At 35.4% G+C, this 27027-nt stretch overlaps 1 protein-coding gene across 16 annotated transcripts in view; it reads right to left on the bottom strand.

Annotated features, from left to right (window-relative positions):
• NCOR1 (nuclear receptor corepressor 1) overlaps positions 1-27027 on the bottom strand; it is a 159800-nt gene that overhangs the window by 96497 nt on the left and 36276 nt on the right. For 10 of the 16 annotated variants that reach the window (XM_054689594.1, XM_054689592.1, XM_054689593.1 and 7 more), the window contains exons 4-10: positions 24012-24204; positions 17874-18056; positions 9133-9246; positions 3498-3554; positions 2889-2941; positions 2529-2555; positions 421-487 (exon numbers count right to left, since the gene is read on the bottom strand). In XM_054689594.1, the coding sequence (XP_054545569.1) occupies positions 421-487; positions 2529-2555; positions 2889-2941; positions 3498-3554; positions 9133-9246; positions 17874-18056; positions 24012-24204 (694 nt within the window). The remainder of the gene's footprint in view (positions 1-420; positions 488-2528; positions 2556-2888; positions 2942-3497; positions 3555-9132; positions 9247-17873; positions 18057-24011; positions 24205-27027) is intronic. The other 6 variants (XM_037494489.2, XM_037494491.2, XM_037494495.2 and 3 more) reach the window with 1 other exon arrangement.

The following is a 27027-nucleotide window of genomic DNA, read 5'->3' as shown; positions in this document are numbered from 1 at the left end:
TTAAAAAGACTGAACTTTAGCTGGCCCAATTTCTAAAAGAAAGAACAGTAATGTCTAATCAGCACAACCATAACTTACCCATATTTGTTTGAGGGCTAAGGAGACTAAATGTAGATTATCCTATTTTTCATATTTTTAACTACTCACCATTTTCTTTTTTTTTTTTGGGGGGGGGGCAAGATGAAAATGTTATCGATAGATGACCAAAGAAATTAATTTGACAATGGAATTAAATATGAATTGTGATATAAAAATATTGCCAAAAGTTGATTTATATTTAAGTCACATCTAGTTACTTTCTAAATAAGCCACTTTTCAAAAATTTAATCTCATTAATTCTCATTAATGTGAAAGTGAATGTCTATACAAGTGGGGATGGGAAAGTTGTACAAATTTCAGTTAACAAGGATAGGACCTCACCCTTTGTTTTCTTGCATGATTTCTTCTTTTAAAAAATAAAATGAGTTTTTTCCTCATCACCTGGTTTCTAGAAGAGAAAAATATGGTTGTATGACATTAAGAAAATTCACAACGCATTCACTTTTCGCTTTTCAAAGACACTGGAAAACAAGCAAAAATCACTTAAGAATATGTGGTGTAATCAAAATTAATTTTAATTTTTCAATCTGCAAAATAAAAATTTTGCAATAATTAGAACTGACTAAAATTCCTCCTGTTCTATAGCAAGACTTTAAAAGTTAATTTTCAATTATTACCTTCAATAAAAAAATCTTATCTTCAATTTGTAATTACAGTTACTGATTCTTCTTAAGAACACTGGTAATATAAACTTCATTGGAGGAGGGGTGGTAGGTGAGAAGGAAGTTTTTAAAGGTACCTCACCACCTTAGATATGATGTTGACCTCCCTTGTATGAGAATGTATAGCAATATATTTAGAGAGGGGACTTCTGCTATAAACAGAAGATTCTCTTCAGTCACGAAAATGACAATCCATTCTAGGAAGTAATGGAGGGCAAAGTGACAAAACAGGAAGATTTCTCTTACAGCAATATAACAGTTTCAATTTTTAAACTTTAAACATTGTTATTTCAAAAAACAATGACATGCAGGTTAAATATAAATATTTAGACCCCACCTACTTCCAGAACAGATTTCAAGCTGATTATTCAAATATAAATACAAAGCCAAGGCAAGTAGAAGTAATTTTTTGGATTATCTGCCACTCAGGACTAACAGTGACACTGACTCCATTCAAATAAGCATGAACAATCAGGAGCTAGCTATACAGAAAAGTAGCCAAGAGATTAAAAGAATTATTAAAATGCACATTTGCTATTATTTCATACAAAGCAAATGATGGTGATGAAAGAATAGCTACTGAACGATTCATATGGATGCATGCAGCAGAATAAAGGTGTTTCAAAAGGTGATACAGAGTGGAAGTGTTACCATATATTCAGTTAACTGTAATTGCAGTTATGTGTTACTTAAAGGCAAATGACAATCAATAAATATTTTAAGCTTCCTAAGAATAACAGTGAAGAAGTCAGCCAGTCTGTACTAAGTATAGGACAGTATACTAGCAAGCACTGTAGTAGACAGTATAGACAGCAGGAAATAAATCAGACACATCTGCTCTCCAGCTAATATGGGGGTGGGGGGGGGAGAAACAGAACACAAACATAACTAAAGCTTTGTGAAGAAAAAAAAATCATTAAAAGTAGTCAATTAGATTTTATCTGCTATTCTTATTTTTAAAAATGTTAAAACAGCTAAACAGTTCCAAAACAAGGTATATTTTAGAATAGTTTTGCCTAACCTACTGCTAAGGGTTGTCAAGACCATAGTACAGTCTCACAGAAAAATTCTAAGTATATGACTTTTACTATGAACCACACTTAACAAAAGTTAAACTTATTCAAATTTCAATTTTTCATGCATACTACCATGCAAATTATATTTGCCACCAGTTCTGCAAAGTAGTTAACCAATGTAATGCACATACCCTTAGTAAGAAATTTTTGAAAAGAAAAAAAAATATATATATATATAGCAATGTGCTCATTAGTAACTATACCAGTAAATAATTATAATGTTCTGGTTGTACTTAATAAAACATATAAAGTAGAAATATCACATTTTTGTTACAACTAAGAATAATTCACCTAAAATTCTCTTAAACTATGATAATTTAAAAAAAAAGATGTCTATCTGGCTTCCTCTCTTCAATCAGCTCAATAAATTAGGTTCTTTTCACTTATTATTTCAAAATCTGCATCCATAAAGGCCTGGTATCTAGGATGAGCAAGGCTAAGCAAACTACATTTTGGAGCAGTCTCCTCACCCACGTGAGGTGACTTGAGCGCTTCCAAGGCACCAGGACATTAAATGGCAGAAGGGTCTACAAATACCGTCATTAGCAAGATCATGGAAGGGATTTCCCTAGAATAGGATTTTGAATAATGATAAAATGATCCGTGGCACTTCTACTTTGCAATGGCAGATGTGGCTTGGTGGGGGACGGTGTCATCACTAGTCTTAAATGAAAAAGCTTCATTATCTTACTTCATCATGCGCCTTGCAGGTACTCCACTGAAAAAAAGACAAAACAGGAGGCAAAAAATTCAAGCCTCAAGGTAAGCCATTTCAATGTTAAGTATCCACCTTTTTTACTAGCAGATTATAAAACCAGCTAGTTTTATGCAATAAATTTTATTTCATTTTTTGGCCTCGGAAATTCAAAGCTGTCACCCCAACCCCCAAGAAGCCAGAGGAAGATAACATACAGTAAAACGACAGCAAATTACACAAATCTAAAACACACTTACACTATATTATAATAATATGTCAGCAAATATCATATAACAATCTCTTTATAGAATGTATGGTCTTTAACTGAAGATCTCCAAGTTGATAAATACTTACGTCTTGATGTTTTCATGGTACACCTTGGTGTCTGACGGCTGGTTATAGAGTGGCTATAAAATAAATTGAACATTTATATACAAAGTGTTACATATATGTCTATGAAGGAACAAAGCAACAATTTGTATTTTAATGTAAGCCCAGGTAAAGTACTAATGAGGCTATTTAATACATGCCCTACCAAAACCCCAGATGTGAGTTCCATGAATAACTGTTTAACCTATGTCCTCATAAAGCCATGCCTTTAAGTATTGATGGTTTCTAAATCCACAATAAATACAGTCATTCATATATTTTTAATTTAAAAGGCAAAGGAATATTAAGTACCATCTCATCGTAACAGTGTGACTTCAAAGGGCTTTTTATTTCTGTTATTTCTTTTTCCTTCTATCCAGGACTGATTAAGCAGTTGCTCAAGCAAAACCATGCTTAGGACAATGCTTCTACAAAGGTAAATAAGTTTGTGCACAATTATTTTCAATTTTACCAAAAACTTTCTGCCCATCTACATCCCTCTCATTCCAGAGTAAATATATTGCATACCATCTTACCTCAAGAGAAACTACTACCAAAAAAGCACTGTAAATGAAAAAAGAAATTCTTACTTACCAGTTCAACTTTTGGGCCAAGGCCTTCAAATATTTTATGAGCTTCTTCTGCTTTTTTCTAGAATAAAGACATTATTGTGCTGTATAACTAAAAATTACATTACTCAAAATCAAAATCACTACCTATTTGACAATATTTACCTAAACATTACTCTACAGTTGACCTTAATCTTTATTTCCAAATACTCCTCTTTCATGTAATAGGCTAAAATATGCTCTAATTTTATTTTTATAGTTTTCCTCACCAAAGTAAGTCAAAGCTTAACATTTGTATTGAAAGCAATACCTCAAGAATTGATAAATTCTTAAAATTAAAAATTAAGATTCTAGGTGTAACACTGCATACCCTGAAACTTATATGACACTATAAACCAGTATTACCTTAATAAAAATGTATTAAAATAAAGATTCTAGGGAGGAGGAATAGAGATCTATTTAAAATTAATCTAATTCCAAATACTTTAATTCATAATTTTAATGAAAATTTAAAACCATAAAAATCATAAAGTTGCTAATCTTTAGTCAGACAAATTGATCTCTTTGAAGAAAAACTGAAAGTGAACTTATTTTCTAGTTACAATAAAACCTTAGTAATAGCCATAAATAAAGGAAACAATTAGCTTGAATTACTCAAAAGGATTTGGTGGCATGTAAATGCTGAATTACATATTTTTAGATGCCATTTTTAAAAGTAAATTAATCTACAACAAGGTACTGTCTAACAGAAACCTTCCCTTAATAGACAAATGTACACTAGAATTATATGGCTAGGAAATGTGTCCATGGTTCTCACATTTTCAGTAGTAACAATCACTCACTGACTGCTGCAGCAACTCCCTCCTCAATGTGTTTGTAGCTGCAAAGCTCTCCAGAGCTTTTGATGTGACACACAAAGGGGAATATCAATCAGCATTCCCCAAGTGTAAAGACAGACAGTCCCTTAAATAAACATTCTCCCTTCCATCGTTACTTATCAATCACAACCAAATATTTATTTAGTGTATATTATGTGAAAAGAATGGTTTAATTAGCATAGGAAGCACAAAAATAGTATAAAACAATTTCCACACTCCAAAAATCTTAAAATGTTAAGATGAGAATATATCAAAACGTCAAATACAAAACTATAAAAATCCATTAAATTTGCATAGTACATTTACTTCTACAGATAGTTTTAAGACAAGGTTTATTAACCTTGGTACTACTAACATTTTGTGCCAGGCAGTTCTTTGTTCTGAGGGCTGTTCTCCACATTGTAAGATATTTAGCAGGGTACTTTGACCTCTATCCACTAAATGCCAGTGGTCCTCCAATCTTCCCCCAAGTTACTTCAAATACAAAGGTCTCCAACTGAAGGGGGAAAAAACTGTTCTAAGGTACCTATTAAGCCCAAGACGCCAAAATGTAATTAGACAAAACTCAAATTTATGAGTGTGGGCATATACTAAATAACACAAATATTTTCACAGATGATAAATTTTAAAATCTCTCTAGACCACGAACAAGAAATGTTAACCAAAAGTCACTAGTATTCAAATTACTTAAAGGCAATCTATATTATAGAGTCTACATCAAGAAAAGGCAGAGTAAGTAGAACTGTACACAAATAATAGAGACAAGCATGTGAAACTGTATTATCAAAAATATTTACCAGAATTCTATTAATACACTTTTAAAAGGGCAATTAATTTTTAAAGATTTATTTTTATTTATTCATGCATACAAGAACTGGGGTATAGGCCAGAGGTGTGGGGTGAGAGGATTCACCAGAGACAGAGTGGGGGGCAAAACAGGCAGATATACTGAAATACACTGCTGAGGGCAGCGGCGAGCAAGACAAGAGATGTCTGCCTTGCCATATGTGGGTTAGCTCCCTGGCCACGGATGGAACTAGTGCTTCAGTGGCTGGTGATAGCTTGATAGAGCTGAGACTAACCCCTGTACCACCAGGAGGCCCAAAACAGAGCAATTTTAAAGACTGATGTTTAAGATGTTTGCAGATCCAAAGATTTAGGTTTTGCAAAGCTTTATTAAATATTTGACTACATGTTTAACTGCTAAGAACAAATTAACCTATCAACAGTTTAACAGAAAAAAAGTTTAAAACCCTCACATTTCCAAATTATAATTTGTATTCTAAATCTACAGACAGAAATAATTCATTCCTCACTCATATGCTGATTATGTTCTATGTGCCAGGTACTTGCTAGATATCAAAAAACAATGAGTAAGTTACCCTTCCTGGTGCAGAAGGATAAGGGGTCTTGAAAAGATTCATATAGAAAAATGATACTTAAGCTGGATCTTGAAGTACAAGTGCCCTGGACATAGAAAGACAAAACACTAAACCACCTGAAGGCAGAAGCAACATCATGGGGCAAAAGTACTAAGAATTTCAAGGGAACATTTAAAACGTATTCTGGTCAGATATCACTAAGAAAGGAATATCAGGCCAAGACCAGGCAGGTAGCCATATAAGCACAGATCAAAAATTGGGGGTATTTGTAGAAAATAGTATATCATCAAAAGGTTTTACTTGGAAAAACAGATAAGGGGACTCAAATATGAAGGATGGTTGAGAAGAAAAAAAAATGACTGAAGGAAAGAAACTCAATCGTCTGTGTGAGAGATGATGGTTCAAATTAAGCAATTTGGAAAGGAAGAAGAGAGGAACAGTTAACCAGATATTTAGGGGGGTAAGACTAATGCACTTCACTGAATAACTAAATTCAGAGTGGCAAAGAAAGAGAAATTCCCAGGACACATGCAAGGCAACCAGAGATTGGTGGCTCTAAGTACACTCTCCATAGTCAACCTCTTCTTTCTTCTTGGGTCACATTATATTGCAAATCATTCAATCAAAATATACATGTGTTTTTGAAAATTACACACAATCCCTTTTCTGTGTATTATAATTCTAAAAATTATTTTTAAAGCTTCATCTGGGAAAGGTAACAGCAAACTGAACTTTAAATATAGTGCAAGAACAGAGTCTGTTTAGAGACTAAAAGACTCTTAGCCTGAAGTTTAAATAAGATGCAAAGCAATTTTTCTCTCAGGAAGTCAGCTCTAAAATTAACCATTACTTTTGGGTAGTTTTCTTTCCACCCACTAATTTTCTAAATAAAAGAAGCATGTCTTATACAAGATAATGGCTCATGTCTCTTTAGCCACATTAGGCTTAATTCCTAGCCAATGTAGACTGCTGCCAAACAAGAAACAAGAGGGAGATGCACTCTTGTCATCACCCATCTCTCTTTGCCTACAGTGGCAGAACAGATAAGGTCACTCATAAAAGAAAGCTAAAGAGGAGGTGAAGACCTGACAAAAGGCAGCATGGTAAGGCAGGAAAACCACTGAGGAGTCAATAGTAAGAAAGCCTGTGCTCCAGGTCCAGCTGTGCTGCCATCTCCACCCTTCCAGGAACCTTTGTAACAATGCTATGACTCATAAGCACAGTCACAGCAGATGATAGCAAGGCATACAAAAGGAATATTTTTTTAAGATGATTTCTACAGTTACTGTGAGTTACTATAAACTAACATTTAGACAGATTTCAAATAAAGTTGTTTTCCTATTCTTTACAGAATGAAGAATATATAAATTCTAAAGTGAACAGAAGTCTGAAATGGGTTTTCAGTTTTGTTGATGGATACAGAGGAACATTTACTATACTAATTAATGAAAACATACATACAAAAATTAAACACAAACTAAATCCACTGATAACTTGTTCAATAATTTTCAGCCCTCATATCCTAGTGAGGCAACCAAAGAACTTACTAATACTGGAACTACTTATTAGGTTTGTGAGACAAGGTTAATTAAGAAGTCCAATCAATTAATAAAAACTACCAAATTCAATTTATTTGAAAATTAACTCAACATGAAGAAGTCAACATTATGTAAGATTCTTTTCCACTATTATATTAACTCTAATCCAGATTTACTTTAGCCCTGAGTTCACAAATTGGCCATGAAGCCAATCAGCCCACAAAATTGTTGTTCTATAGAGTATTTTGTAAAGCCGGAGAGTTCACATAAGGAGAACCCTATGTTCCTAGTTTCTCTTAAACAAAAGAGCATCCCCCTCCCCAATCTTGGGCCATATCCCTGAGTCACCCACCAAGCCACTGCCCATCTAGGCATACCATGAGGCAGTCCTTGTCACTACTTTCCCTTATTGCCCTGTATCCTAACTGAACTTCTTTTCATAAGAAATGTGCTGTTAATCCAATAAACTGGACTACTTTTGAGTACAGCCAAGAAAAAATATAACTGTCCATATTTTTATCTACCTGTGACAAAAACTATATATAACTTTCAATTATCTATCTATATAAATACAAGTATATCTAAGTACAAGATCACTTCTATAAATATTTAATGACTAATTCATGGTTGTATTTCTTTTTTTTTTTTTTTAGAGGCATGGTTTTTTTTATTTATTTATTTGTTTGTTTGTTTTGTTTGTTTTTGTTTATACATGCACTGGGTACAGTCAGAAGTGCAGGAGGGTGAGAGAATTCACCAGAGCCAGAGCGGGGAGCAGAACAGGCAGAAGGACCGAAGTACACTGCTGAGGGGAGCAGCGGGCGGCAGGAGAGGTCTGCGCGCCATGTGGGACCCTCCTCCGGTGGCCGGGAGCAGCCGGGGATTGAACCGGTGCTGCAGAGCCCGCGGGCAGCTTCGCAACCCAGCGCTCAACCGCTGCGCCACCGGGGAGGCCCCCATGGTTGTATTTCTTAGGGCCAATTTTCTTTAGGCTCTGAGCTATCATAAAGTTAGAGGTAGCTGTCTGATGACTCCACTCACTGCAAAGCAAATAAACTGAATTACCAATCCCAACTTCTAACTTATGACCATTTTTATCTATCAGGCATACTCCCTTCCATAATATTTATGAGCATATTTTTCTTTTTTGGATTGGGGAACACTGGAAGCCCACTGTTAAGCAGCTCTTTTAGAAGTTTTCTGGACTTTATTTTTACCTGAAATCACTTTCCCTTTAACTATTCATTCCTGAGTTACATTCTGGCCAAAAACTAGCCTCAACATCACAAAATTATTCATAGAATTGAGGCCTGGCTTTCCTAAATCCATGTACACTTTTAATTAAGAATATGAAAGAAATTATTTTAATAAAAACAAGAAAACAAAGTCTACTTAAAGGTCAACTATGATTCAAACAATAGTCAAGCCATCAATTCTAAAGCTGATAATGGAAGTCACTTCCATATCCAATGACCCAACTCTAGTAGATTATTAATGATATTTGCCATTAAATGCCCCTTATGAAGTGAGAAAGTACAGAATGGCTGTTTCGTATTATGTGCTACTAAACTTGTTTGCCAGTGTTTGCATAAATAGGAGAGAGATTCAGCTGATAAAATTATGTTCTCATCAAATAATATTTATAGAACATGTAAAATGAAATATTAACTAATTTAGACACAATTATAAACTTTTCTCAATCTATAAGGAAGAAAACACCAGGTTCAAAGTTTAAAAACATTGAAAATTCTAACAGTAATCAGGCTTGAATACAATTTAACACCACTACAGAACACTGATAACTAGAAAAAGCAGTCAAGTAGCCTTAAAGGCTTATATCATGAGAAATGGCATGAGCTTACCCGATTTTCATCATAAATAATTTGGACAATACTGCGATGCTTCTGCTCCACAGGAGGAGGGGACACAGGCTTCTCAGGCTCAGGGGGTTTAGCTGCCTCTTCTTCAAGCTGTTGCTAAGAGACCCGGAAAGGAAGAGTCAGGCATCTGCTGCACGTCACCCCCACCAGTAATTAATCGCCAGAGATAACACATGCTACTGAGCCATGATTTGCTGATTCTATAGGGTAATCATTTAATCTACTGGCGTCTAATAGACCCAAGGGGACTAACAAATCCAATCAGATTTATTTTGACTAATAACTAAAAACATAAATCACCATTAGGTAAATGTGTAGATCTTATATATTTTCATCCTGATAAATTTGAAGCAAAATAATAAAAGAAATTAAAACACATAAAGATACCTCTATCATCACAATGACTTTCTGTAGCACTGGAAAAAAAAAAACCACTTCTATTTTTATAGCTACACACAGTATGTGTTAATGTCTGATGGGGAAAGCACAGTAGAATAACATTTAAGAGTTAATCATTAACTCAGACCAGCTCTCTCACCCCTCAGCCAATGTCTATATTTTGTAGTCAAGAAGAACTATCAAAAAACACAAAAATATTTACTTCTAGTGTGTGCAATATAAAGCAGAAAGCTATCTCTATTATTTTGCCTGAGTTTGAGCCTTAGGATCACCTTTACAATGGTATGATCCTAAGACCTCTTCTAGGTGATTAGCTACAAGTAGCTAAACCACTTGTATATAAAATAGAGATATTAATCCTACCTATCATACAGTTTTTTGAGAGGATGAAAAGACTAAAAATATGTCAGGCATATTACAACCATACCCTCAGTATATACTACCTACAAGTATTACTGAAATAAGCAGATTTAAAGGTCTACCCACTGCTTTTTTTTTTTTTTTCAGTACCTCAACTAGTGACTTATATTTAGGTGTAAATGCTCAACAAATAGTCACATGAAAATGGTATAAGTTCACTAAGATAATAAAAAAGACATTAGGTTAAAATCTTAAGTATAATAAAGGCCTAGAAGAAAAAAATGATCTGTACTACTAAGACTGATCGTCTAGGTTCCTGGCAATATAAGTCAGACTACATCCAAAAGAAAGGATAAAAATCCTCCAAGAAAAGCTTAGAGGACCATTTCCACTTTGGAACTGAAAGTACCTTTGCAATCTGCTATATGTGTAAGTAAAAGAAAGATAGTTGGGAGTTGTGAGATCATTTCTATGGGAAAAGGTTCTTCAACCATGTCCTTTTTTTCCTGCTCAGAGGGCCCTCCCCTCTTTCTCTATACGTGAAAGGTATGCCCAAGCTTTTGGAAATCATATTTTGTTCTTAGTACCAAAGCAGTCCTGGGACAAAGCCATTGTAACAAAGTTAAAAACAAAAATAAAAATTTCCCTTAACTATTTTGCTCTTTTAACACTAACTTATCAAAAATGTTTACAAATTTTAAAATAAATTTAGTTGGAAATTTTATTAAAATATAAAAAATACGAATCAACACAAAACAAACACAAAAATTTTAATACTGTGCTCCTATCCAGCTACAGTATTTTTTTATTTGCTGAAGTTGTCTTTCATATTCTTCAGTAAAATGTATGGTACTATAAATCTCAAAAGTGTCACATATTTCAATATTTTTAATATTGTAATAGGTTACAAACCATTATTTGCTACATGCCACATATTACACAATACTTTTATTATCTAATCTCATACAACAAATGTATAATTTAGTGTTAGAAGTATTGTTAACAATTTGTAAGTAAAAGTAAAGAAACTAAAGGAGGCAAAAAACAACCCAGCAGGATCAGAAAAATTAAACAGGGATTGACATATTTTTTAAAAAGAACTATCATTTAAAATGGCCAGGCAGATTTAAAAATGAGCCCAAAAAATGATAAAAACTTAAGTATCAAAACCAAAGCTACATTTGACTGCAGATTAAATATAACTGAAAAGAGAACTACAAACTGAAAGACAAAACTGAAGAAACTTCACAATGAGGCCCAAAGAAGAAAAAAATAGGAAAGAACGCAATTAAGAAACATGAAGGACAAGAATGGTAAGATGTTACATCTATCTGGAAGTTCAAAAGACTATAACAAAGGCACTATAGGAAAGAGTTTTATAAAAAAGAAAGAGAATGGCTTAGAATTTTCCAGAACTAATGAAAAACTCTAACAACACATTCAGGAAGCCCTGTGACTCTCAAGCTGTATAGATTAAAATAAATACATCTAAATATATCACAGTAAAAATAACAGAATCCAAAGAAAAAAGATATTAAAAGCAGTCAGACAGAAAAGTCAGATTATTTACAAAAGAATAAAAATTAGAAGAGGGTCGATTCCTTAACAATGGCATCCAGAAAAAAGAGTGCTGAGAGAAAATAATCACATACCAAATAAAAATATCTTTCAATAATATGCATAATGACAACATTTAAAAACCAAACAAATACTGAATTGCCAAATAACAGATCCTCACCAGAGGAAATTTTCATTGGACATTCTTCAAGCATCCTCCAAATCTGCATTGCAAAAAGGAATTCTGGGCAAATAAGATGACAGCTATGTGGGTAAACCTAAATGAACACTGCCTATATAAAATAATAAAACAAGAACTAAAATAAAAGCCAAAAGTAGCATAGAAGTAAAAATTAAGAAGTTCTGCGTCCTCATACTACTTAAGAAGGTGGTTAAGATACTAATTAGTTTTAAGCTTCAAGATAAATAGATATAAAATTTCTAGAGAACCACTAAACCTAAAGAGATAGCATATAAAATCCAAACTAGTAGGACAGGAGAAAATGGAGTAAGACAATCAATCCAAAATAAAAGCTGGAAAAAACAGATAATACCAACAGTAGCATAAAAAATGACAAAGTCCTTTGACCCTAAACTGTTAAAGCAAATTTAGTGATTTATAAAAAACAGATAATACATCATGCCTAAGTTAGGTTAGACCTAGAAATGCACAGGTGATTTAACATTAGAAAAATAAGTAATGTAGTTTGCTGTATTAATATATTAAAGGAGAAGTGATAGCAAATATGCAGAAAAACCACCATAAAAAATTCAACATCCAAAAAAAAAATCACTTTCTTTTAAGAATGGGTTTATAGCTCTCTTTTATTTAAAGATCATATATAAAGAGTAGTATGTACTAGGTAAATAAAGAACAGGTAGAAAATTATATGCTTTCTATTAAATAACCTACTAGAATTGACTGAGCATTTGCTATATGCTTAGTTTTTTTAGGAAGTTTATATATAAAATATGACCACAAATATGAAGTCAGTCTTCATATAGAACTGGGAGTGGTACCTCTGATAACTTTTGAGAGAATTGCTAAACAGCATCGCCATTATAAGCTCCAACTAGATGGATTTTTTGGGTTTTGTTCCCTGTGGCTCCTTCCTTCCCCTTCCCCCAACTTTTGGCAGTATCAGGAGTTTCAAGCTGAGGGAGTCATATATCTAAAAATTTTCTTTATGTCCTTAATTCACAGTTACTATATTAAGGATCACAAAGGCAACTGAGATTTAGGTTCAGTTTTTCTTTTCTTTCTTTTTATTTTTTTAAAGATTTATTTATTTATGCATACAAGAGCCTGGGTTACAGGCCAGAGATAAGGGGGTGAGAGGATTCACCAGAGACAGAGAGCAGAACAGAACAGGCAGACCGACTGAAATACACTGCTGGGGGAAGCAGCGGGAGAGACAGGAGAGGTCTGCCTCACCAAGTGGTTTGCTCCCTAGCCAGCCAGGGATTGAACTTGCACTGCAGAGTCAGCTGACTGCTTCACAGTGGGGTGCTTAACCCCTTGTGCCACCAGGGAGGCCCTAGGTTCAATTTTTCAATGAATTGTGAATTATTGATGCTCAATTTTGATCTGACCCATTGAAAATTTATTGTCAAGGGCCTCCCCGGTGGCGCAGTGGTTGAGCGCTGGGTTGCAAAGCTGCCCGTGACCTCTGCGGCGCCGGTTCGATCCCCGGCTGCTCCCCGGCCACCACAGGAGGGTCCCACATGGCGCGCAGACCTCTCCTGCCGCCCGCTGCTCCCCTCAGCAGTGTACTTCGGTCCTTCTGCCTGCTCTGCTCCCCGCTCTGGCTCTGGTGAATTCTCTCGCCCTCTCGCGCTTCTGACTGTACCCAGTGCATGTATAAAACAAACAAAACAAAACAAGTAAAATAAAATAAAAAAATAAAAGCATGTCTCTATAAAAAAAAAAAAAAGAAGAAAATTTATTGTCAAAATGTTCAAGTCTAATCTCTCTAGGATAAAGATCAGCTGTCAAATTCTGAGAACTTGGTATGAGTATTTATGAATAAGTACTTATTTAGAATTTATAAAGAAGTGAACATGGCTCTTCCAACAATCTAGTCAAAGACATTCTCTTATTGTCCCTATTTTACAGAAGCTCCTTGAAGCTCAAGCAGAGTTTCTTGTGCAAGTGAGGTAACAGAGTTAGCAAGAAGCAGAACCAGAAGCAAACCCTTAAAAAAACAAACAAAACCAACATCCTTTAATGATGAAAACTCTTAACACACTAAGAATTGAAGGGCATTTCCCAACCTAATGAAGGCTGTCTATAAAAACTGATAATAATTAGTAATAAAAAGTAAAAAGTAAGTAGTCCTTTAGAAGAAACAAGGATAATCACTTTCAATGCTATATTACAAACGTTACCAGAGCAATAAGATAATGGAAAAGGTTTAAGAACTGGGATGGGGGCCTCCCTGGTGGTGCAGCGGTTAAGCGCTGGGCTGCGAAGCTGCCTGAAGCCTCTGCAGCTGGGTTCGATCCCCGGCCACCAGCGAGGGTCCCACATGGCACGCAGACCTCTCCAGCCACGCCTACTGCTCCCGTCAGCAGTGTATTTCGTCGATCTGCCTGTTCTGTTCCCCGCTCTGGCTCTGGTGAATTCTCTCACCCTCCCGCGCTTCTGACTGTACCCAGTGCTTGTATAAATAAATAATTAAATCTTAAAAAAAAACAAACAAACAAAAAACAGGGAGGCCGCTGGTCTATTAAAAAAAAAATCAACTGCAATAAAGATATTAATGATAGCATCAAAAATGGAAAGTACCCAGAGTTGAATCTAACAAAAGGCATATAAAATATTAAAGGACAGAAAGTAATAAAACATCAAAAACCTCCTAAATGAACTGATACACTATATTCAAGGATTGGAAAACTCAGTATCATAAAGGTATCATTCTCTTCAAATTGATCTTTATAATCTGTATGATTACAATAAAATTACAGAAAGACATTTTAGAAAACAGAAAATGTTGTATTTATAACATGCCTGTAGAAGTGGGGTTTGCCTTACAAGAAAAAAGGATTATAAAACTCTAATACTTATGAGAATATCTATTGCATTGTGGCATCAATATCCCTAATAGACAAACAACAAGTCCAGAAATGAATACATATGTATGATGCAAACTTGAATTACAATAGAGCTAAAATAACAGGACAACTGGAGAAGATGAACTTTTCAATTAATTATCCATACAGGAAAAAAATTAATTTTGACCCTATACTATTTGACTCTAGAGTATCTATATTAGATTTCTAATATAAAACCTGAAGAAATTCTGTTCACCAGAAAACATTAAACTCTAAATGTGAGTTTCAAACTACAGAAAACATAGGTATAAATCTTTATGACCTTGGATTATGCAATGGTTGCTTAGATATGACATCAAAAGCACAAGTTGTGAAAGAAAAATAAAATGGACTGCAAGACAATTAAAAACTTTTGGCCTAGCTGTGATTCCATCATGCAAGGTTGTTCTCTGGAACAGTAATCCTTTATCTCTGACCATGTTCTCTCCCAACTAAGTGAGTGCCACCACCCCATGAAGATTCAATGGGCATAGACATGAACTCCCCAAGGCCCCCAAACTATCTTTTTAGTTATGAACAACAAAATAATCACTTTAAAGCAGATAATGATGAAAATGAGCACCAGTTATCTTTAAGAACACTGTAGGTTCTGGTGCAAAAAATGAATTGCAAACTGTTAAGACAGAGGCAATGACTTAAGAAAGCAGTGCAATTCAAGTAACACTAGTAACTCTGAAAATCTGTCTGGTCAGCCACTGTTTTCCTTTCAGGTTTCCTATGGTCTATGATGTGATTGAGGGTCTGTGAATATAAGTGAACAGGACTTAGAAGCTAAGGAAGAAGTTGGAGAGTTAGAAGATGAGGAGGAGAATGAGAAACTCTTTAGTTTTCCTAGAAAGAGATATACCCCTGGAAGTGGTAGCAAGGGTTCACAGAAAAAAGTAAAATATGCAGATAAAGATGATAATGAAGCTGAGGAAAAAGCTCCCAAAAAAGAAATCTCTACACATTACTCCAGAAAAAAAAAAAAGAGGAAACAACTCGTAAAACACTGAGAGAGCCTTGTTCACTAGAAGACAGTAAAGCAAAAACACAGGCCATATCCAGAAAGATGCATTGAACAGTCCTGGCACTACAGATAAATTTAAATTACTCCCAAAAATGAAAAGAGAGTAAAAGGAGACTATAATAGTGTATACTATTAGCAATCCAGACTGATGGCCTCTATTTTAATCTCAATCCCCTTTCCTAATTTGCCACCAACTGACATTCCTTTCCAAGCTAGAAGCAAGTTCACTCTGGATTTCCTAAAGCACTTTAACTGCTGTGTCTCAGTAAACCTTATACTTTGCTTTCCATTGCTTGCCATTTCACTCACTTCTGTGAAGGTATTTTAATCACTTTTGTATCTTCCTAGTTGCTCAATATATATTTGAATGAATCAAGTAAGAAAACAAAAAACTTCTGTATAGCAAAGACACTATCAGGAAAGTAAAAAGACAACCCACAGAATAGAAAATATACCTGCAAACATTTAAATATCCAGAATATAGAAAGAACTCTTACAACTCAACAATAAAAAGACAAATAACCCAACCAAAAAATGGGCAAAGGATCTGAATGGACATTTCTCTCAGGAAAATATAGGCATGCCTTTATTTTCCTTGTTTTACTGCCTTTCACAGATAATGCATTTTATATAAGACCCTCCAACCAGCAAAAAAATATTGACTTGCTGAAGTCTCTGATAATAGCATTTTTTTAACAATAAAGTATTTTTTAAGATATGTACATTGATTTTATAGACATAATGCCATTGCACTTAACAGACCAGGTATAGTGTAAATATATTTTATATGCACTGGGAAACCAAAACACTCCTGGCTTGCTTTATTGTGATATTTGCTTTATTATGGTGGTGTGGAAATGAATCCACAATATTTCCAAGATATGTCTGAATATAAAATGGCCAACAAGCACATGAAAAGATATTTAACATCATTAGTCATTAAGGAAATGGAAACCAAAATAACAAATGCTGACAAGGGTAAGGAGCAAATAGTACACTCATATACTGCTGGTAGAAACATAACGAAAACAGTTTGGTAGTTCCTCAAAACTTCAAACAGAGAATTACAATATGAACCAGTGGCACTCCACTCTTAGGTATATATCCAAGAGAACTAAAAAAAATGACCCTACAAAAATATGTGAATATCAGTAGCAGCATTATTCATAATAGCCAAAATGTGAAACAACTCAAATGTCCATCAACCAGTGAACAGATAAACAAAACAATATATTCATGCAAGGGAATTTTATTTAGCCATAAAAAGGAGTAAAGTGCTGATACAAGATATAACATAGATGAATCCTGAAAACATAGTAATGAGAAACAATAGGTTACACACAAAATGCCATTTATCTGAGAAAGCCCAGAATATGCACTCCATAGAAACAGAGAACAGTGACTGCCAAGGATGGGGGGAGAAAAAGAGTAACTGCTAACAGATATGAGGGTTCTTTTTCAAGTGATAAAAATGTTCTGAAATTATGTAGTGGTGATAGTTATACTACTTTAAGAATACATTAAAAGTCACTGAATTGTACATTTTAAAAAGATGAGTATTATGGCATGTGAATTTTTTTAGCTCAGTAAAAAAAAAATCCTCCCCACTCCAAAAAAAAAAAAACAGAAAACAAATGGCAAGGCACAATTAGAAGTTATCTCCTGTATCTATAACAACAGATTTTAGTAAATACAAAAAATAGGAAGATGACAAAGTACCAATAATCTATATGAACACCAATAATCCATAAATAAAAAGCAAGCTCTGTCTCATTCCTAATCAGGGAAATGCATATTAAAAACAGATTAATAGTTCACATTCAACTGGAAAAAAATAATCAGTAAAGGCAAGGACATGCACCAACTGGAACTTGTATATACTGCCAGTAAGACTGTAAAATGATACTGTTATCTTAGCAAATTTAGCATCATCTAGTACAACGGAATAGCATACCCTTGGGCCTACCAATGCTATTCCTAGGTACATGTCCTAGAAAATCTGTCTACATGTAAACCAAAAACACAGTACCATTATATGAAATAGCAACAAACCAGAAACAACACAGATCAAAAATGGAATAGACAAACAAGTTTTGCTATCAATAATCAGACAATACGGCAGGAAAAATGAATGAAACTAAGGAAATTAATAGCTCCCCAAAAAACCCTAAAAATTCACAGAATACATAGGCATGAGTCTTTTTATATACGGAAAATTTAATATACTTTCTTTAGGGAAACATGCATTGTTAGAATACAGAAAGCAACAAATTCAAACACTTACTTGTTTCTTTTTCAGTTTAAGGATCTGTTGTTCTACTTTTGCAATTTCTCGATCTACACGATCCATACTCTGTATTAACTCTTCCTTTGAAAGTTTTGAAGGTGAAGCATTTTGATCATCTCCACATGGCTGCCCAGAGATTGGAGAAGATGGAGCTTCATGTTTGCCTCCAAATGCTGGATCCTTAAGAGAAGAAAAATCAAGAACAATTTATTCCTCACTAATTTTCAGTGTTTCCCTTAAAAAGTCTAATTTGAAAACAGAGCAGACAGGTCATATTCTATTTCTCCTCTATATAGCAGTCCTATGATAGCAGTTTTTTTTTTTTTTCTCTCTCTCTCTCCTCACACACACACACACACACACACACACACACACACACACTCACACACACATTCTCTCTCTCTCCACTGATGTTTATACCACTTTTATAGCTTAGATGTATGATTCACTATTTTGTAGATCCTAAAAGTTATACATGAATAAGGTGGCTAAGTGGCTGGTCTGCCTTTAGTTAATGCTATTGAGAAAGTAGAGACTTTCTGAAGAAATAATAATGCAACCATGACAAAGAAAACCTTGTCTCAGATACTTCCTTGCAATGGTTTTTCAAAAGCTCAACATCTAAGGAAATAGTATGAACTCTGGGTAAAATAATACAAATTTCTGGGAAATAGTATAAACTACAAGTATGCCTATCCCACTCAACAGGGTCAAAAGTTCCTATCAAAAAGTTTTCAGGCTTTCCGTAAGCCAATACTGAGGTATAGAAGTCAGAAAAATGACCACGGAAACTTTTGTTGCTCCAGACCTACCCTCCTAAAGGGCAAACAAGCCTGCCTATATTACAATATTGGTTTAGTCAATTATATCATCTCATTCCACCTCCAAATTATCAGATAACAGTAACAGAATGAACGTCTTCCTCCACCCAAAATCTAACAGCGCGCACGCGCGCACACGTCCTAATGATTTCCAGTCTGAGGTAAAGATAGAATAGAGCAAAACAAATGAATCTTAAACTAAGGTATTGCTTTTCTTTAGACTAAAAGAAGCGCAGTGGAGGCCTCCCTGGTGGCACAGCGGATTGAGCACAGTGCTGTGAAGCTGTCCGCAGCCTCTGTAGCATGGGTTCAATTCCTGGCCAGGCAGGAAGATTCCCACATGGCACAGCAGACTTCTCCTATCTGCTCCCGTTGCTCCCCTCAGCAATGCTTTTGGTGTCTGCCTGTTCTGTTCCCCACTCTGTCTCTGGTGAATTCTCTCACCCTCCCACGCCTCTGGCCTATACCCCAGCTATTGTATAAATAAAAAATGAATCTTTTTAAAAAAAAGTAAAGAAAAATTTTTTTTTTACTTTTTTTTTTAAGATTTATTTACTTATTTATACAAGCACTGGGTACAGTCAGAAGCGCGGGAGGGTGAGAGAATTCACCAGAGCCAGAGCAGGGAGCAGAGCAGGCAGAAGGACCGAAGTACACTGCTGAGGGGAGCAGCGGGCGGCAGGAGAGGTCTGCGCGACATGTGGGACCCTCCTCCGGTGGCTGGGGAGCAGCCAGGGATCGAACCGGCGCTGCAGAGGCTGCGGGCAGCTTCACAACCCAGCGCTCAACCACTGCGCCACCAGGGAGGCCCAAGAAAATTTTTAAAAAGAAGCCCAGGGCCTCCCCGGTGGCACAGTGGGTTGAACACCACGCTATGAAGCTGTCCGCAGCCTCTGCAGCACCAGTTCAATCCTGGCCAGCCAGCGAGAATCCCACATGGCGGGGCAGACCTCCCCTGTCTCAACCGCTGCTCCCTCAGCAGTGTCTTCAGTCCATCTGCCTGTTTTGCTCCCCGCTCTGTCTCTGGTGAATTCTCTCATACTCCCGCGCCTCTGACTGTACCCCAGTTCTTGTATAAATCTTTTTTTTTAAAAACAGCCCAAAATGAGCATAGTTCATAAGACTATGGAGCTCCAACATACATTAAATAATGATTAAGAACTGTGAGAGTAGTTTTAACCAAAGTGTACCACCATACCTGGGTGGATAGTTGTTCTAAAACACCCTGAAACAGAAATTTCAGATAAAACAGAATACGTATGCATAGTCCCCAAAAATCTTACATTCTGTAACAGTACATGCTAAATATAAGACTTTTGGGGAAAATAGGATTATGGATATTACTTAAGACCTGTATAACTTTGTATGCAGAGCATTTATAAAAACAATAACAATTCTAATAGAATAATATAGTTAAAGCTCCCCTATCATTTGCATTCAGCCTATCATCAATCTTAGGCAATCTTAAGCCCTGTAGTTTATATTCATGCTTCCTTTGTAAAGGCATAAATCCTTGAGATCATTTGTTTCCAATAGAAAAAAGTATGTTTCATCAAAATAAGGAATCAAATTCAAGTACAACCATTTTATCCACCTTTGAAATTAAAAAATACAGAAGAAAATGTCTTCACAGTTCCTTTCAACACTTGAATCTTCACTAGTTTGTTCAATTCTAAAAGCAGAACAGTTCTTGAATTCACTAAGCTGGGTGGTACTACTTGCACTAAATGAAGACTAAATACAGAATTTTCAAATCATCTTAATTTCTTCATACATTGAAAACATTCTTTCATTTATTATGAGACAGCTTGATTCTGACAGCTTTGAAACATTAACGTGCAGGGAAAAACAATTTGTGAACCACCAGGACTTCCATGTCATATTAATACTATGTTCCTACCATATGCATAAAAGCTAATTTGTGTTACAGAGCACATATAATAGCAAAATAGATTAAAATTTGATTCAGCAGATTTTAAAAACACTCCTCAGGTAATATGATGCATGCCTAAGATCTATTATTGCAAATCAGCATTTTCCTTTCTGGTTAAATATTTAGCAAAAAAAAAAAATTCCTTTAGTGCCACCATTAAGAAAAGCACTAGGTAAAAGAATAGTGAACAAATATATATGATGGACGCATTCCAACAGCTATTTTGGAGGAAGAGTTAAGATTCCTACCTCACATCTTATATTACAATAAAAGTCACGTAACAGCAAACATTTACATAGACTAAATAGTAAATCACAAGAAGCCTCAAACAAACACACACAAAAAGTATCACATTATCTTGGGTTAAGGAAAGTCAATAGCAAAATATTAAAAAAAAAAAAAAAAGACTGCTGGAATAAAGTAACACAATCTCAAAATAATAACATCCAAAGGCAAATGAAAAATCATTTGTAAAACATAACATAAACAACTCAATATAAAATAGAAAACACACTAACAGAAAATTGGGTGACAGGAAAAAACGATTCACAAAACAGGAAAAGAAGATCAATTTTTAAAAAATTTCATTTTATTAACAAGCAAATAAAAGCAAATTAAAAATTATGCAATTAACAATAATTTTTAAAACAGTAAATATGTGGTGTCAGCAAAGGTTCAAAGGAACCAGGTATCCTTTATATGCGACTGAAAGGAATGTTTGTCATTCTGACTTGTTTTACTACACATAATTCCCTCAAATTCCTCCATTTGGCTGTAAATAGCTGCATGTCATTTACATTTTGCTGGGGAGGCCCAGCAAAATATTTCTTATAAACTCATTGACTATAATACAGATATTTCACATAGTAGGGTGGGTCTCAAAAATTCCCAGAGCTTAACTAACTTTTTTGTGGCTAAATAAATAGTATTCCATAATATGAATACATCTTTTTGATCCAATCACTTATCGATGAACATTTAGGCTGCTCCCATGTCCTAACTACTGTGAATAGTGCTGCGATAAAAAATGTAGAGCACCACAGGGCCTCCCTGGTGGCACAAGGGATTAAGCCACAACCTATCCCTGGTCAAGGAGGTGACCCACATGGTGCAGCAGACCTCTCCTGCCTCGCCCACTGCTCCCCTCAGCAGTGCATTTCAGTACATCTGCCTGTTCTGCTCCTCACTCTGTCCCTGGTGAAACCTCTCACCCACCGCATCTCTGGCCTGCACCCCAGCTCTTGTATGCATAAATAAATAAATCTTGGAAAATAAAAAAAAAAACAAACAACAATGGAGAGCCTACAGTTTTTCCCATTGATGGTTTCATGTTCTTTGGATAAAAGCCCCAGATGAGGATTGATGGGTCATACTATATTTCCATTTTTAGTTTTTAAAGATGAATCAATAGGGGCCTTCCTGGTGGCACAAGGGGTTAAGCACTGCACTATGAAGCAACCTGAAGCCTCTGCAGCATGAGTTCAATGCCCGGCCGGCCAGGGAGCAACCCACATGGTGCGGCAAACCTCTCCTGTCTCTCCTGCTGCTCCCCTCAGCAGTGTATTTCACTCAGTTTGCCTGTTCTGTTCCCCACTCTGTCTCTGGTGAATCCTCTCACCCCACCCCCCAGTTCTTGTATGCATAAATAAATAAATCTTCAAAAAAAATAAAGATGAATAAATGACCTTTTAAAAGATCCCTTTCTGCTTAAAAAAATCTATATTATAAATTATATCTGTAGTAATTTATTCAGCCTTAGAAGAAAACCTTTATTCACTACACTTTTTCATTTTCTTTTTTGAGATAGCAAAATATTTCTTATACAAGAGCTAGGGTACATGCCATAGACACGGGAGGGTGAGAGGATTCACCAGAGACAGAGTGGGGAACAGAACAGGCAAATTGACTGAAATACACTGCTGAGGGGAGCAGCAGGCGAGACCGCCATGTGGATATCTGGCTGGCTGGCCGGGAATTGAACCAGCGCTGCAGAGGCTGCAGACAGCTTCACAGCGCCACGCTCAACCTGCTGTGCCACAGGGGAGGCCCAGCAAAATATTTCTTATAAACTCATTGACTATAATATAGATATTTCACATAGTAGGGTGGGTCTCAAAAATTTCCAGAGTTTAACTAATTTCTAGCTTACAAAGAACTTTCACCACTTAATTTGTTATTTGGAAAAATTTCAAATTTACATAAAATCTGAATTAATAGTATAATGGATACTCATTTATCCTTTGACCTAGATTCACTAGTTGTTAACATTTTGTTGTATGTGCTTTCTCTCCTTACATATGCACACACATCTAGGCTTTATTTTTGGCTAAATTATTTGAAAATAAATTGCAAACATATTCACTATCTTTTAAATTAATTTGCACTACATAAAATTTCAAAAAGTGTATTAATACTAATTCATCTGCTATCAGGGTAGGAAAGGTCATTAGGCATAAAGGTAAATTAACTTTGTGGGAAAGAGGCTTGGTAACAAGACTGGGGGAAATATTAACATTACAATAAAAGGGTTAACACTTTACTGTTTAAAAATGTTTTCCAGGGCCTCCCAGGTGGGGTGGCTCAGCAATTGAGCACTGGGTTGCAAAGCTGCCCGCAGCATCTGCGACGCCGGTTCGATCCCCGGCTGCTCCCAGGCCACCGGAGGAGGGTCCCACATGGTGCGCAGACCTCTCCTGCGGCCCGCTGCTCCCCTCAGCAGTGTACCTCAGTCCTTCTGCCTGCTCTGCTCCCAGCTCTGGCTCTGGTGAATTCTCTCACCCTCCTGCGCTTCTGACTGTACCCAGTGCTTGTATAAATAAATAAAAATAAATCTTTAAAAAAAAAAAGTTTTCCATATCTGCTTATTCTTTCTAAAACAAATGTTTACTCTGTACCTAAGTGCCAAGCACTTCCTAATCTGCATGCTTAATGATAAGCAAAACAGACATTAAAAAGATAAACACAATTACAAAACAAAGGCATGATCATGAATGTGCAATTGTAAAAATTACATGTACAGTTAAACCTTACCTAAAATGTGATTCTCCCATGTAGCAAGTCAATAAATGGCAACTGAATATAAATACTTATTTAAAATAGTCCAGGCAAGCCAGCACACAATGTATATGTATTACTCAACAGCAATTTTTCTTTACAGCAGTCTCAGATTTTCATTCACCAAAAAATGAAACGTACAGACTTTAAAAGTCTAGAGCACTAAATCTGTGGTTTTAATTTTGTTTTACAAAATTTTTACTTCCCCATAGTTCTAACCTTTAAAGACTGAAATAATTGGACTTTCTTTTAAGGCGTTGTGCTTGAATGTGGCTAAATAAACATTAGAAACCAACAACTCCACAGCGTGAGAGAACAAATATTTACCTTCTTAGCATCTACAGAAGACCTCAACCCTTCTGGCAACGTATGCACTAAAGGTAAGACCGCAGCACTGACACGTTGGAAATGGGAATCAGAAACCTGCTCCAGACGCGGTCGCTTGGATTCCAGTGAATCATGATCCACTGGGGATGGGCCTGGGTGAAACTGTTCATATCCAGTTCTCCTTTCTTGAGGCCTAATACACACAAAGAAAATAAACACTTGAAAAAATTTAAGTGATGTACAACTCCCTGCTAACATCCTGGCTGGACTTGGAAATAAATTAGTTAAAGTTACTTCCAAAGCCACGTCCCTGCCCTCTCTTCCCCATCCCAGAAAAATATATACCTCATTAAGGAGTACTATCAAACTTCTAGTTCTAATAGAAAGTTTCTTTGGGGGAGGCAAAGCTGGGATGACTTTAAAAAAAACAATCCAGAAGGGAAAGAAAGTATCTCAATTTGCAGAATATTCAAAATTGCTGAAGAATATCCATTAAATAAGAATTTTAAACCTACATCATAATAGTTGAATTCAAGACAATCTAGGCTACAAGAGTCATCATTATTTAACCAATAATAAAACAGAGAATAACATATCTCCCAGCAATTGCTACATAGAAAGAGAAATGACCTCAATGTGAAATATCTTTAGGACAAGGATGTTAAGCAGAAATCCAAAAGTTTTGAAAACATCATTCTGACCCCCCCCAAAAACACATTCTGTCTGGTTTGCCAAATACATAATAAGTATCTTGAAGGTCAGAAACTGTCTTTGATTTCTTTACATGACGCACTGCACAGAGTAGTAAATATGGATATTTATTAACTTCACTTTTCATTTTTCTAGCAAAGTATTTACAGAAACAACATTTTATTTTATGGCCAAGCTTTAAACTAATGTCTCACAAACGACACTTCTTTGAAAAGATATTCACTGCCCTTCATTTTTCAGGATAGAAGAGGTCAATAAAAATATTATACAATAAACTTTGAAATCTAATTTCATCATCTCTGAACTATCTCTAAATAGCTATAAAACAAATTAAAATTATTAAATAATATTTTTACTGTAATAAACTTACACTCTTCCATTTTACTTTTAAGGAATATAAGCTTCATTTAAGGAGAATATGCCATAAAGTTCAGAGCTATTCCAAATAGTGGTCCACAAAGATCCAGAGATTATAAGTAATTACACAGGCTGTTTTCTGATGAAATCAAGAAAACATGTCCTTATCAATCAATAAAGTTCTTCCCTCACTTTACAGGCAACAACTTGGGTTTTTTTAAATGAACATTTTTTCCTGTCCTTTGAAACACCTGTTCTCTTCATATGTTGGATGATTTTAATTTGTCCTCCATATTTATGAAATCCTGTCTAATTGCTTTAATCTTTGTCCTTCTCTTCTGTATTTACTCTGGTTATCTCAAGACCCTTTTCTATGACAAAGGTTTAAGTTTTTGTCACATCTATTTTATTCCTTGTTCCTTCTCATTTAATACATTTAAACTTATAATGGAGGATGCTTAGAGGCACTGAAATACTCAATATTTCATTTTTTTCAATTTTATTGTATTTTGTTTTTTTAATACTCTATTAAGTTATTTCATAATACAAAGATCTCATGAGGCATGTTTTTGATTTTTATCTTCTTACACACACACACACACACACACACACACACACACACACGGGTCTTTGTTTTTGGCATACTGTATTATTTTCTTTAGTTTTCCTTTCCAGGTATTTGCTTTGAACTTGGTTTCCCTTACCACTATTCACCCCCTCTTTTTTGCGTGGAATAGCGTGCTTGGGTTTTTCTTGCTCATCTCCACTCTGTCTAGTATGTATTTATCTACAGACGAAGGATTGAGTATGGTGTTCCATATGCTTTTCTACAACCTGAGAGAATAGGGAAATGAGGCGAAATAGGTACATTTGGGTAGCCATTGACAGCCTTTGCCAAGAGTCTTGGCCCACTCTGTCATCCAAACATGTAAAGCGTCCTGAGTGCTGGCTCATCACTTTGGAAAATGGCCCACCTTAATGAGCATTCTTGTAGCCAAAGGGAAACAAGAATGGCAAAATGGGAACTCCTAAGCAAACTACTCTTACTACCACCTCCATTTACATTTTCTCAAATTAGGTATTACTCACCAAAAAATCCTAGCATTTTATTGACCCTCTTTATTTGTTCAACACTGCTTCTTTGAAAGTAGAAATAGGGAACAGAAGGCCAAGTCATACAAGACACTTCTAATTCATTCCTTGAATGAATGACACATTTCCCAGTTTATGACAGTAGCTGTATGCCTTTCCTTCTTTACAAAGGATGCGTTTTTAGCTTTTTTTAAAAAAAATAATTTTTTTAAAAAATTATATATTTTCTAGATATAGGGGTAAGAGTGATCTGAACTCTCTCCATAACCTTCACTAAGAAATGACATTTTAGAATAGTTTCAAACATTTTATTATTTTAAGACTAAAATAGTAAACACTTAAAATAGAAAAAAGGTTCTTTATAAAATTAATGTAACAAGAAAGGAGATTTACTTAGGCAACTGGATTTCAAAATAGACTAAGTGTGAGAATGGAATAAAAGATAGTAGAGTTGCTGAGGACACCAGGGAAAATGAACACCTATGAGATACAGAGCCAACATTACATGGTTAATTACTTACTCACCTTGAGGACAATGCCATTATTATCATCATTTTTACTCCTGAGAAAACTAAGGTTTGAAGAATCTAAATCAGTCATTTGCAAGTCTTGCTGCAAACGAAAACGTCCAAGCAACTTGACAAAATGTCTGGGCCTAATCCCAGAGACTGATTTGATCAACCTGATGGGATTTAGGCATCAAGTTTTAAAAGCTCCCCAGATGGTTCTAATATGCAGCTTAAACTGAGAACACCAATTCACCCAGTGTGACCAAGGCTACACATAAGCTGACCATCATTCAAATCTAGATCTACCTGACTTTCTAACACATAACATTAACTCTGAATTTTGGCAA

This window comes from Talpa occidentalis, unplaced genomic scaffold (genome assembly GCF_014898055.3).
Source record: "Talpa occidentalis isolate TD23 unplaced genomic scaffold, MPIMG_talOcc4v2.1 talOcc4.7, whole genome shotgun sequence".
In the NCBI taxonomy this organism is placed as follows: domain Eukaryota; kingdom Metazoa; phylum Chordata; class Mammalia; order Eulipotyphla; family Talpidae; genus Talpa; species Talpa occidentalis.
This window is presented reverse-complemented; position numbering and strand designations above follow the sequence as displayed.